Source organism: Bombina bombina, chromosome 1 (genome assembly GCF_027579735.1).
Source record: "Bombina bombina isolate aBomBom1 chromosome 1, aBomBom1.pri, whole genome shotgun sequence".
NCBI lineage: Eukaryota > Metazoa > Chordata > Amphibia > Anura > Bombinatoridae > Bombina > Bombina bombina.
This window is the reverse complement of record NC_069499.1, coordinates 1534276061-1534290632: the sequence shown is the minus strand read 5'-3', so window position 1 is coordinate 1534290632 and position 14572 is coordinate 1534276061. Positions and strand designations below refer to the sequence as shown.

The 14572-nt window shown below is 34.5% G+C and overlaps 1 protein-coding gene across 1 annotated transcript in view; it reads right to left on the bottom strand.

Moving 5' to 3' along the window:
* LOC128666882 (myosin-16-like) overlaps positions 1–14572 on the bottom strand; it is a 357676-nt gene that overhangs the window by 223526 nt on the left and 119578 nt on the right. The window contains exons 6-7 of the mRNA XM_053721692.1: positions 10136–10332; positions 6323–6455 (exon numbers count right to left, since the gene is read on the bottom strand). Of these exons, the coding sequence (XP_053577667.1) occupies positions 6323–6455; positions 10136–10332 (330 nt within the window). The remainder of the gene's footprint in view (positions 1–6322; positions 6456–10135; positions 10333–14572) is intronic.

The following is a 14572-nucleotide window of genomic DNA, read 5'->3' as shown; positions in this document are numbered from 1 at the left end:
CTGTGTTAAGTGGTCCTTTAAGAAGGAAGATATTTTGCAGATTCTTTTGTGGATGATTTACCTCAAACTACAAATTTAAAAGGGAAAACCAAAATTTTCTTCAACTAGAACATACAATTGAGGAAAAACTACTTTCCAACTTAATTTCTAATATCAACTTTACTTGTTTGGTATTTATTGAACAGGATTCCTAGGTAGGTAGCATTTTTGAGCAATAGATGACAGTTTTTTCCAGAATATATAACATCGTTAAAAGCATTCTTACAAAAGTGCTGCAATATAATAGAAATATTAAGTATTCCATGTCCCTTTAAAAGCACTTTGTAGTCTCTCTAAAAAAAATTTCTTTCATGTAATTAGCAAGAGTCCATGAGCTAGTGACGTATACATTCCTACCAGGAGGGGCAAAGTTTCCCAAACCTCAAAATGCCTATAAATACACCCCTCACCACACCCACAAATCAGTTTTACAAACTTTGCCTCCTATGGAGGTGGTGAAGTAAGTTTGTGCTAGATTCTACGTTGATATGCGCTCCGCAGCAGGTTGAAGCCCGGTTTTCCTCTCAGCGTGCAGTGAATGTCAGAGGGATGTGAGGAGAGTATTGCCTATTTGAATGCAGTGATCTCCTTCTACGGGGTCTATTTCATAGGTTCTCTGTTATCGGTCGTAGAGATTCATCTCTTACCTCCCTTTTCAGATCGACGATATACTCTTATATACCATTTCCTCTACTGATTCTCGTTTCAGTACTGGTTTGGCTTTCTACTACGTGTAGATGAGTGTCCTGGGGTAAGTAAGTCTTATTTTCTGTGACACTCTAAGCTATGGTTGGGCACTTTTATATAAAGTTCTAAATATATGTATTCAAACATTTATTTGCCTTGACTCAGGATGTTCAACGTTCCTTATTTCAGACAGTAAGTTTCATATTTGGGATAATGCATATGAATAAATCATTTTTTCTTACCTTAAAAATTTGACTTTTTCCCTGTGGGCTGTTACGCTCGCGGGGGCTGAAAATGCTTCATTTTATTGCGTCATTCTTGGCGGACTTTTTTGGCGCAAAATTTTTTTCTGTTTCCGGCGTCATACGTGTCGCCGGAAATTGCGTCATTTTTGACGTTTTTTTGCGCCAAAGGTGTTGGCGTTCCGGATGTGGCGTCTTTTTGGCGCCAAAAGCATTTAGGCACCAAATAATGTGGGCGTCTTTTTTGGCGCTAAAAAAATATGGGCGTCACTATTGTCTCCACATTATTTAAGTCTCATTATTTTGTGCTTCTGGTTGCTAGAAGCTTGTTCTATGGCATTTTTTTCCCATTCCTGAAACTGTCATTTAAGGAATTTGATCAATTTTGCTTTATATGTTGTTTTTTCTATTACATATTGCAAGATGTCCCACGTTGAAGCTGAGTCAGAAGATACTTCTGGAAAATCCCTGCCTGGTGCTGGAGCTACCAAAGCTAAGTGTATCTGCTGTAAACTTTTGGTATCTGTTCCTCCAGCTGTTGTTTGTACTGTTTGTCATGACAAACTTGCTAATGCAGATAATATTTCCTTTAGTACTGTTACATTACCTGTTGCTGTTCTGTCAACATCTAATACTCAGAGTGTTCCTGATAACATAAGAGATTTTGTTTCTAAATCCATTAAGAAGGCTATGTCTGTTATTCCTCCTTCTAGTAAACGTAAAAAGTCTTAAAACTTCTCATTTTTCAGATGAATTTTTAAATGAACATCATCATTCTGATACTGATATTGGTTCTTCTGATTCAGAGGATTCTGTCTCAGAGGTTGATGCTGATAAATCTTCATATTTATTTAAAATGGAATTTATTCGTTCTTTACTTAAAGAAGTCCTAATTGCATTAGAAATTGAGGATTCTAGTCCTCTTGATACTAAATCTAAACGTTTAGATAAAGTTTTTAAATCTCCTGTAGTTATTCCAGAAGTTTTTCCTGTCCCTGGTGCTATTTCTGAAGTAATTTCCAGGGAATGGAATAATTTGGGTAATTCTTTTACTCCTTCTAAACGTTTTAAGCAATTACATCCTGTGCCATCTGACAGATTAGAATTTTGGGACAAAATCCCTAAGGTTGATGGGGCTGTCTCTACTCTAGACGAGTTTCTGAATTATCTGCTCTTTCTTGTGAGTCTCCTTTTCTGATTTTTCATCAGGATAAGGCGGTGTTGCGAACTTCTTTTCAATTTTTACCTAAGGTTGTGAATTCTAACAACATTAGTAGAGAAATTGTGGTTCCTTCATTGTGTCCTAATCCTAAGAATTCTAAGGAGAGATCATTGCATTCTTTGGATGTTGTTAGAGCTTTGAAATATTATGTTGAAGCTACTAAGAATTTCCGAAAGACTTCTAGTCAATTTGTTATCTTTTCCGGTTCTAGGAAAGGTCAGAAGGCCTCTGCCATTTCTTTGGCATCTTGGTTGAAATCTTTCATTCATCATGCTTATGTCGAGTCGGGTAAAACTCCGCCTCAAAGGATTACAGCTCATTCTACTAGGTCAGTTTCTACTTCCTGGGCGTTTAGGAATGATGCTTCGGTTGATCAGATTTGCAAAGCAGCAACTTGGTCTTCTTTGCATACTTTTACTAAATTCTACCATTTTGATGTGTTTTCTTCTTCTGAAGCTGTTTTTGGTAGAAAAGTACTTCAGGCAGCTGTTTCAGTTTGAATCTTCTGCTTATAATTTAAATTTTATTTTGGGTGTGGATTATTTTTCAGCGGCATTGGCTGTCTTTATTTTATCCCTCCCTCTCTAGTGACTCTTGCGTGGAAGTTCCACATCTTGGGTATTTATTATCCCATACGTCACTAGCTCATGGACTCTTGCTAATTACATGAAAGAAAACATAATTTAGGTAAGAATTTACCTGATAAATTAATTTCTTTCATATTAACAAGAGTCCATGAGGCCCACCCTTTTTTGTGGTGGTTATGATTTTTTTTTTGTATAAAGCACAATTATTCCAATTCCTTATTTTTTATGCTTTCGCACTTTTTTCTTATCACCCCACTTCTTGGCTATTCGTTAAACTGATTTGTGGGTGTGGTGAGGGGTGTATTTATAGGCATTTTGAGGTTTGGGAAACTTTGCCCCTCGTGGTAGGAATGTATATCCCATACGTCACTAGCTCATGGACTCTTGCTAATATGAAAGAAATGAATTTATCAGGTAAGTGCTTACATAAATTATGTTTTTTTTTTCAGTTTGAAATAACTTCAACTGTTTGCCAATCAGAAAAACCACAGTAACTGAACAGCAAACTATACAAACCTCAAGCACTAGATATACTTCAACATGAATGTCCTGTGTTAAAGGGACATGAAACCCAAATTTTTTCTTTCATTATTCAGATAGAGAATACAATATTAAAAAAAAGTCTCCAATTTACTTCTATTATCAAATTTGCTTTGTTCACTTGTTTTTTCTTTGTTGAAGAGATATCTAGATAGGTAGCGTGCACATGTCTGGTGCACTACATGACAGGAAATAGTGCTGCCATCTAGTGCTTGTGCTAATGTATAGCGTTGTTACAAAACTGCTGGCATATAGGGCTAGATTTATTAAAGCTGAGGCCGGGCGAAATTACCCGCAGGTATTCGCCATTGCACACGAGCGCAATTTTGCACTCGCGTGCAATCCTGCCCCCTGCCCGCGCACAGCCAATCACGCGTGACTAGACCGAGGAGATTGAGGATATTGAATTTCGCCACCTTAAAGGTGGCGAAGAGGTTAGGAAATCGGCGGTCTGGTGACCGCTGCTTTATAAATGACGGCGAGCAAGTTCTTGTGAGAACTTGCAGCCATAGGGCTTTAATAAATCTAGCCCATAGTGCTGCAGACACGTGCACACTCCTGAACGCTTTTCAACAAAGGATAACAAGAAAAGAAGAACATTTAATAATAGAAGTATATTGGAAAGTTGTTTACATGTAACCAGAATGCTCCTATTCTGTAGCTCTAACGTTGGGAAAATAGTAGTCTCATTTTGTCTATTTAATGGACCAGTAAATACTGCAGATTTGCATAATAAATAAAGGCGTGATAAAAAGACAATGCGATAGCACTTAGTCTAAACTTCAAATGAGTAGTAGATATTTTTTCTGACAATTTTCAAAGTTATGTCTATTTCCACTCCTCCTGTACCATGTGACAGCCGTCAGCCAATCACAAATGCATACACGTACCATGTGGCAGCGATCAGCCAATCACAAATGCATATAACAGTACATATATTGTGTGAATTCTTGCACCTGCTCATTAGGAACTGGTGACTCAATAAGTGTAAATATAAAAAGACACTGCAACTTTTGTTAATGAAAGTGAAATGGAAAGTTGTTTAAAATTGCAGTTCTATCTGAATCATGAAAGTTTAATTTTGACTTGAGTATCCCTTTAAGCATGCAATACTTAGCTGGCATATCCATCACCCACAAGACTAATATACAGTATATAATTCATATGGGAGAGCAAAACTAAAAAGGCCCTCCCCAAAGGAGCACCTATATGAAGGTTCCTGGTAGCTCAGACTTTTTATCCTTACAACTGCCACAGCAGCTTTGAGAGTTTGTACTACCTGATCAACCCGATATCTTGTGCATTGTTGTATTCACTGCTCTGTAATCTCATCCCAGCACTAGGTATGGGCGAATGTGTAAATTTTCAAATTTTGAATGTTAGAACGAATGTTATTACTGAAATTCGAATTATAAATCCGAATGTTGATAAGAACGAATGTTCTTATAAATACTATAATCGAATGCTAATTAACAGTTTTCGAATGTCACTTTCGAATTCGAATGTTTATAATTATATCAAATGTCCACATTAAAAATTTTGAATTTAACATTCTATTTAACAAATACTATTCAGAAGTTCAATAGTTCATGTGGTAGGGAAGGAATATAGTAAATACTGATACTGATACATAATAGATACAAATATATCATTTTGAATGTTTCTATATTGAATATTGCATAATTTGAATATTACACTTAAAGAAAGCATTAGAAATACTATTACAAATCAAAATTCGAATTTTTCAAAAAGAATATTTTCGAATGTAATCATAAAATTCGAAACCGAACATTCGAAAATCGAATGTTAGAATGTTATGTAGACATTTGAAATTCGAACGAACAAATGTGTTAAAATTTGTGCCATTTTTCGAATGTTGCGAAACATTCGCCCATCCCTACCCAGCACACACACGTACACATTTGTTAATATGCAATGGTTGGGCTTTTATTGATAAGTGGGAAATTTAAGACTGATTGTTTCAAATTAAAAGCAACTGGTAAGAATGTATTACCCTAGAAAGGATGAGCATTCTTAATCCCTGTGCAAGCCCATCTGATACTGGACATCCCTTATGCCCCAACGCAGAATCACACTATAGCACGTCAGGATATACCAACATATATTGAGGCTGAGGGCCTTTAAAAGTTTCCGAGAAGATGCTACCCTGGTCATACGCATGATCCTGTAGGTAAAGCTGATGTGAGTTTTTACGAGGCGTGGAGAAATATGGTGACATGACATTGTTAGCTGCTTACACAAAGCTTAATCTGCAACATATTAGCGCAGAAAACCTGCAATTTTTACCTAATCTTTATAATTCTAACAAGAAACTATGATGTGCTAAATCATCCTCATTTTTTTGTCTACAAACTGTCTGACAGTCATTAAAAAGTTGCATTGAGTTTTCAAAGATGAAGATGTATTCTATCAAAAAAATCAATCATTAAATTAGACCTTAAAGGGATAGCAAAGTCCAAATTAAACTTTCATGATTCAGATAGGGCAAGTCATTTTAAACAACTTTCTAATTTACTTTAATCATAACATTTTCTTTGATCTTTTGGTATTCTTAGTTGAAAGCTAAACCTAGGTAGGCTCATATGCTAATTTATAAGTCCTTGAAGGCCGCCTTTTATCTGAATGCATTTGACAGTTTTTCACAGCTAGAGAACATTTGTTCATGTGTTTCATATCAATAACATTGTGATCACGCACGTGAAGTTATTCAAGAGTCAGCACTAATTGCCTGAAATGCATGTCTTTCAAAAGATATGAGATAAGGAGGCAGTCAGCAGAAGCTTACATACAAGGTAATTACAGAGGTAAAAAGTATATTTTTATAACAGTGCTGGTTATGCAAAACGGGGGAATGGTAAATAAAGGGATAATCTATCTTTTTAAACAATAATATTTTTGGGGTTTTTTATCCCTTTAATCTGTAAATCTTCCTTTAAATCTTTATGTCTGTGTTGATTAGTCTTACCATAAATCCCTGATCTTACCTTTTCCAGATCCATGCAAATCTCTTCCATTTCACTCTCAAGTCTCATCTTAGATTTTTCCAGATTGGAGCATTTTGTTTGTGCTATTTCAACAGCTTCTTCGGCCTCTTGCAAACGGGATGTAAGTTTTTTCCTATTCAAAGAAATAAAATAAAATTACAGATATACCTTTATTTACAGCGCTTCACTTTACAGCGCTTTGCTAATACATCGCTTTGTGGAGCTGAAGTTCATCCTCTAAGGATTTTGAAACAGTGCTGTACTGATCGTGAGATTGCAAGAAAAGTAATTGGCACTATTTTGTTATGGACAGTTCACTCTGTTTACAGCATTACAGTGCAATCTGTGTCTCAGTGTTGTAGTCTGGCAAATTTTACTACAGTAATTGTCACTATTTTACAGGTACAGTATTTATTGAATACTAATTGAATACTGCACTATTGCACCCATAATATAAGTTAGTTAAAATATGTTTTCAAGTTTTTAAATACACTGGCAAGTAAAAAGAAAGCTAAAACCGCATCGTTTCACATTAAGGCAGTTTTCACTTTACAGCGGGGCTCCGGTCCCTAACCCAGGGTATGAGTGGGGTATACCTGTAAGACTTTTCCTATAACTTGCTTATGTGGTTAAATATAATATGAATTAATCAAACACATTGCTTAAGACACAAGAAAAGAGCATATGAAGAAATATTAGCAATGATATAGCAAATGAACAACTCATTTCAAAATATGATGTATGTTGTATCTTTTGTATGAGCTGCATTCATTGGGGCCAATTTATCAATGTCTGTCCGATATCATTGATGAATGCCGACAGCATACACTGTCGGCATTTAACATTGCACAAGCAGTTCACCAGAACTGCTTGTGCAATGCCGACCCCTGCAGATTAGCCGCTAGCAGGGGGTGTCAATCAGTACGATTGTTTAGGATTGGGCGGATTGCAGACCACAGCCTCAGAGGCGGCGAACCAGTTATGGAGCAGCGGTCTTAAGACCGCTGCTTCATAACTGCTGTTCCCGGCGAGCCTGAAGACTTGCGCGGAAACAGGGGCATCAAGCTCCATTCGGCCCCCATGTCTGCTCTATATAGATACATATCTATAAACGTTGGGATTGGATTTTTTTTGTGGTCCTGAAATGGATCTGATTCGGAGATGCAAGCAAGTTTCTTTGAGGGTAGATACAGTGTGGGAACATTATTGGTTTAGTTAGACCCAGCTGATATGGTGGCCATTAGTTCCAGATTTGGGATGCAACGGAGGTACATTGCTTGTGATTGGAGGAGGAGGATGTTCCCTTCTTAGGTCAAGATGTGGCAATAGTGTGTAAAAAGGTAAAGTGAAAGCTTTATACATTATTATTACTACTATTATTATTATCAGTTATTTGTAGAGATTCTGCAGAACTACTATATAGACTAGCTACTAGACATGCACAACCTATTCCTTATTGATCATTGGCAAGTAAGGGCAGTTGTATGGGCTACAACAGCAAAAGACAAAAACATATTTTTTTTTATAAAGGCCTTTAAATTACATGTAATAAAGAAAAATGTTTAACCCATTCACTGCCAAACCATTCCACACCCATTTGCTAGAGGTGTTTTAAGTTGTTTGGCCTTCAATGCATTTACACATAAATGTAAATGGGTTTTTTTTCTGTGAGGTACCCACTCAAATTATACTTCAAATAACTTCAATTAACTTCAGTTTTTAACTGCAAATAACTTCAGTTTGCAGAAATATCTTAATATGGGAAAACACCCTATATGAAATGCAAACCCCCCCAAAAAAATATGTTTGTGTTATTTTTTATGGTGTAAATCAGGGGTATCAAACGAAAAGTATCTGGGGGCCACTGGGTAAGTGTTCTTCTCCCATGGGGGCCACTTGAACTGAGTAAGTGCTCCAGAACTGGATATACTAGTAAATGGAAGAGACATTTAGCCAAGTAGTTGTGCATGGTGGGAGTTGTAATCAACAGTAGACATACACAGTTGTCTATATTTATCTTGTGAGTGCCAAGCAAAGCGATCATCTTGTAACTGTATAATAACGTAAAAAGTGACATTTACCCAATGCTGTGTGTGGTGGGAGTCTACACTGGACACTTGTCTTTATCTTTATCTTGTGAGTAGGGATGGGCGAATGTGTTTATATTCAAATTCGAATGTTAGAATGAATGTTATTGTAGAAATTCGATTTACATAATAGAATGTTGATAAGAACGAATATTCTTAAAAATTCGATTTTCGAATGTTATTTACAGTTTTCGAATTCGAATGTCACTTTCGAATTCGAATATTACATTTATAAAACACAATTGTAGACTAAAAATACTATTTTGAATTTGAATATCACAATCGAATCGAATATCACATTCAAATCAAATATCACATTCGAATTTGAATATTACATTTATAAAACACAGTATTAGACTAGAAATACTATTTTGAATTCGAATGTCACATTTGAATAGAATATCACATTCAAATCGAATATCACAATCGAATCGAATATCAAATTTATTAAACACAGTTGTAAACTAGAAATACTATTTCGAATTCGAATGTGACAATCGAATTCGAATGTCACATTCGAATTCGAATATTACATTTAAAACACAGTATTAGACTAGAAATACTATTTCAAATTCGAATGTGACATTTGAATGTAGCATTCGAATTCGAATATTACATTTATTAAACACAGTTGTAGACTAGAAATAATATTTCGAATTTGAATGTCACATTCAAATTCTAATATTACATTTCGAAATTGAATGAATACATAGCTAAACATTCTATTAATCTAACAAATATTTTTGAATTTTATTGAAAAATTCGAAAATGAAAATTCGGAAATAGAATGTTAGAATGTTATATAAACATTTGAAATTCGATTCGAACGAACGAATGTATAAACATTCGTTTTAAATTTCGAATTTTTAGGAACATTCGCCCATCCCTACTTGTGAGTGCCTATATAGAACAGCAACTAGTTACACCTCTTAGAACCCTAAAACAATTGACAGACCAAATTAATGGATTACCTATTAAACAAGGTAAGTCCAGATTAAACTATCTTGAGGGCCGTATTTGGCCCCGGGGCCAGTACTTTGAGACCACTGGTGTAAATAGTAAACAGTAGAGATGTGCATGTGTTTCATCATGAATGCACATTTATAGTGGAAAACGGATTTTCATTTTGTTTGGACAAAACAAAATTCCGAATGAACCACCAACGAAATGTTAAGAAAATGAAAAAATAGCGATGAAAATTATCAGTATTGATTTGTTTTCTTTAAAAAAAAAAAAATAGGGGTTAATACTTTTGTGTGCTGGAGAGCCCCGGCCGCGCTAACAAGAGGCTTAGCTCAGTGTCTCCCAGCCTGGTACTAAAGGAGAGGGTTCTGTAGTGCAGGCCCTGGGAGCCGGCCACGCTAAGCCCCCTAAGCCTCAAACTAAATGAATAACGAATAGCGCGGGCAATGTCTGTTGTGAACATTTTGAACAAAATGAAAATTTCACCTGTGCACAAGTCTCATAAATAGCAGCATGGGACTCATTATTTCCTAAATATTTAAAATCCACATTTTATTATCCCACATTTAGCATCAGTCCCCCTTCCCAAAACAGTACATTTAGTTTTTTTATACCTATATTATTCAATTAAAATGAACAGGTTTTTTTGGAATACATTTTTGTAAACTTTTCTTATTATTTATGCTGTAAGCCCTGTCTTGTTGCCCTTCTTCAGACCTTTTGTTCTATAGATGGGTGCAGTATACTGATATTAATGTCTTACTTGGTCTCCTCTAGTTCCTCGGTCCTGTGGAGCGCATCATTGTCATATCGCGTTTTCCAGTGCGTCACCTCGCTGTTCAGCTTAGAAATCAGTCTCTGAAGTTCACATTTACTCTCCTGTTCCTCCTCCAGCTGCTCCTTTAGCAACTCACAGTCAAGTTTAAGGTTAGAGATGGCCGCTGTTGTTATATGTTTTGCCTTAAGAAGATAATAGGTGAGGTTATTTTACAGTGGTTTGTGGCTCATGCTGTGGTCCTCCTTTATTTTATATCTGATACCCCAATTATATTGTATATAACAGTCTATATTGTATATAAGTGTATATTGTATATAACAGTGTATATTGTATATAACAATGTATATTGTATAAAACAGTGTATACTGTATAAAACAGTGTATACTGTATATAGCAGTGTATATTGTATATAACAGTCTATATTGTATATAACAGTGTATAATGTATATATGTGTATACTGTATATAACAGTGTATATTTTATATAACAGTGTATATTGTATATAACAGTATATATTGTATATAACAGTGTATAATGTATATATGTGTATACTGTATATAACAGTGTATATTGTATAAAACAGTGTATATTGTATATAACAGTGTATATTGTATCTAACAGTCTATATTGTATATAACAGTGTATATTGTATATAACAGTATATATTGTATATAACAGTGTATATTGTATATAACAGTGTATATTGTATATAAGTGTATATTGTATATAACAGTGTATATTGTATATAACAGTGCATTTTGTATATAACAGTATATACTGTATATAAGTGTATACTGTATATAACAGTGTATATTGTATATAACAATGCATATTGTATATAACAGTGTATATTGTATATAACAGTTCATATTGTATATAACAGTGTATACTGTATATAAGTGTATATTGTATATAACAGTGTATATTGTATATAACAGTGTATATTGTATATAAGTGTATACTGTATATAACAGCGTATATTATATATAACTGCATATTGTATATAACAGTGTATACTGTATATAAGTGTATACTGTATATAACAGTGTATATTGTATATAACAGTGCATATTGTATATAACAGTGTATATTGTATAAAACAGTGTATATTGTATATAACAGGGTATATTGTATATAACAGTGCATATTGTATATAACAGTGCATATTGTATATAACAGTGTATATTGTATATAACAGTGCATATTGTATATAACAGTGTATATTGTATATAACATTGAATATTGTATATAACAGTGTATATTGTATATAACAGTATATATTGTATATAACAGTGCATATTGTATATAACAGTGTATATTGTATATAACAGTGCATATTGTATATAACAGTGTATACTGTATATAAGTGTATACTGTATATAACAGTGTATATTGTATATAACAGTGTATATTGTATATAACAGTGCACATTGTATATAACAGTCTATATTGTATATAACAGTGCATATTGTATATAACAGTCTATATTGTATATAACAGTGTATATTGTATATTGTATATATTGTATATAACAGTATATATTGTATATAACAGTGCATATTGTATATAACAGTGTATATTGTATATAACAGTGCATATTGTATATAACAGTGTATACTGTATATAACAGTCTATATTGTATATAACAGTGTATATTGTATATAACAGTCTATATTGTATATAACAGTGTATATCGTATATAACAGTCTATATTGTATATAACAGTGTATATTGTATATAACAGTCTATATTGTATATAACAGTGCATATTGTATATAACAGTGTATACTGTATATAAGTGTATACTGTATATAACAGTGTATATTGTATATAACAGTATATATTGTATATAACAGTGTATATTGTATATAAGTGTATACTGTATATAACAGTGTATATTTTAAATAACTGCATATTGTATATAACAGTGTATACTGTATATAAGTGTATACTGTATATAACAGTGTATATTGTATAAAACAGTGTATATTGTATATAACAGTGCATATTGTATATAACAGTGTATATTGTATATAACAGTGCATATTGTATATAACATTGTATATTGTATATAAGAGTGCATATTGTATATAACAGTCTATATTGTATATAACAGTGTATATTGTATATAACAGTGCATATTGTATATAACAGTAAATATTGTATATAACAGTGTATATTGAATATAACAGTGCATATTGTATATAACAGTGCATATTGTATATTGTATATAACAGTGCATATTGTATATAACAGTCTATATTGTATATAACAGTGTATACTGTATATAACAGTGTATACTGTATATAACAGTGTATATTGTATATAACAGTGCATATTGTATATAACAGTCTATATTGTATATAACAGTGTATATTGAATATAACAGTGCATATTGTATATAACAGTGCATATTGTATATACAGTAACAGTGTATATTGTATATAACAGTGCATATTGTATATATCAGTCTATATTCTATATAACAGTGTTTCTAAACCACAGTCCTCAAGTACCCCCAACAGGCCAACTTTTCATTAAAGCTGAACCAGTGCACAGGGAAAATAATCAGCTAATCAGTAGCCATGGTTAGTATCTGCTCTTACCTATCAGCTGATTATTTCCCCTGTGCACTGGTTCAGCTATAATGAAAACCTGTCCTGTTGGGGGTACTTGAGGAACGTGGTTAGAAAACAATGATATATAATTCTTGTCTCTGAACCTTGTTTGTAGCAGCTTCACGAGATCTAACTGTGAATCCTGATTCCAGCACAAGTATAAATAAATTGCATTACAATGAATGCTAAAGGGAACATCTAAGTATTTTTTTTATGTCCATGCCTCAACATTCAGACAGAGAAACCTATGGATAGAGTTGCTTTTGTTTATTGGGCAGAATCATAATAGGAGGATGTAGATTTAAGGGTGGTCGATGGACAGGGATAAGTGTTACAAACTTAGGTCAGGGTGGTGTGAGTGGCTAGACAAACCCTTGTTTCACTTTTAGAAACTGGGGGATTTTTGATGCAGTCTGAGGGACGGCGGGGGAGTATAAAGTATAAAGCCCAGTATCTAAAATGAATCATGGGCACTTTAATTCATTAAACTTTACAAAGATGCTTCCTTTTTTAAAAACTTACCATTTTGTTATGGTAAACATACCACCAATCCTGTATTGAGCATATAGTGGTTAAGCATGTGGGTGTGAAAGGAAAGATAGCTTTTTTGGGAGGGATTAGGTGAGGTGGGAGGGTAGTCCCTATATTTAAATGCTATTACCCTTACCAGCTAATTAATTCACCCCTTCACTGCCGCGAATTTCAGAAGTGCGGTGCACAGCTGCAATTAGCTAAAACTTTTAGCAAAGCCATGCATGTCTCCTATTTCTAAACAATGGGCACCCCAGATAACCATTTATGACCACTTGTCTTATGACTGCAGTAGTTGTGTGTAAATAATTTGGCAAAACAGTAGCATGAAATATACCAAAATGGGCCTAGATCAACACCTTGGGTTGACTACTAAAAAAAAATAATTATATATATTATATATATTTTTTTTTTGTGGATAGGTAAATAAAAAAACAAGGCACTATTTCTGTTTAAATGGAGTGATAGCAAAAATGCTAAAAATTCTTTGGTATTTTGGACAAGTACATCAGTTTTCATGATTCAAGGACTCTTTTGTGCAATCCTGTCCATCCTCCAGTTATTTGTTATTTCCAGTTATTTGAGACAAAAGATTGTTAATCACCCAGTTAGAGCAGTTGAGGGTAATTTAAGTCCACCACCTCTGAGGAGGCAGAGAGCCTCTTAATATGCAGGTCTGCACCACAAGGGCTCTTAAGCTACTTAATAACGGCTAGATTTAGAGTTTTGTCGGTAACGACCCGAAAAGCTAACGCCGGCTTTTTTCTGGCCGCACCATAAAAATAACTCTGGTATTGAGAGTCCACATAAAGGCTGCGTTAGGCTCCAAAAAAGGAGCGTAGAGCATATTTAACGCAGCTTCAACTCTCGATACCAGAGTTGCTTACGCAAGCGGCCAGCCTCAAAAACGTGCTCGTGCACGATTCCCCCATAGGAAACAATGGTGCTGTTTGAGCTGAAAAAAAACCTAACACCTGCAAAAAAGCGCGTTCAGCTCCTAACGCAGCCCCATTGTTTGCTATACGGAAACACTTCCTACGTCTGCACCTAACACTCTAACATATACCCCGAGTCTAAACACCCCTAACCTTACACTTATTAACCCCTAATCTGCCACCCCGCTATCGCTGACCCCTGCATATTATTATTAACCCCTAATCTGCCACTCCGTAAACCGCCGCTACTTACATTATCCCTATGTACCCCTAATCTGCTGCCCTAACATCGCCGACCCCTATATTATATTTATTAACCCCTAATATGCCCCCCACAA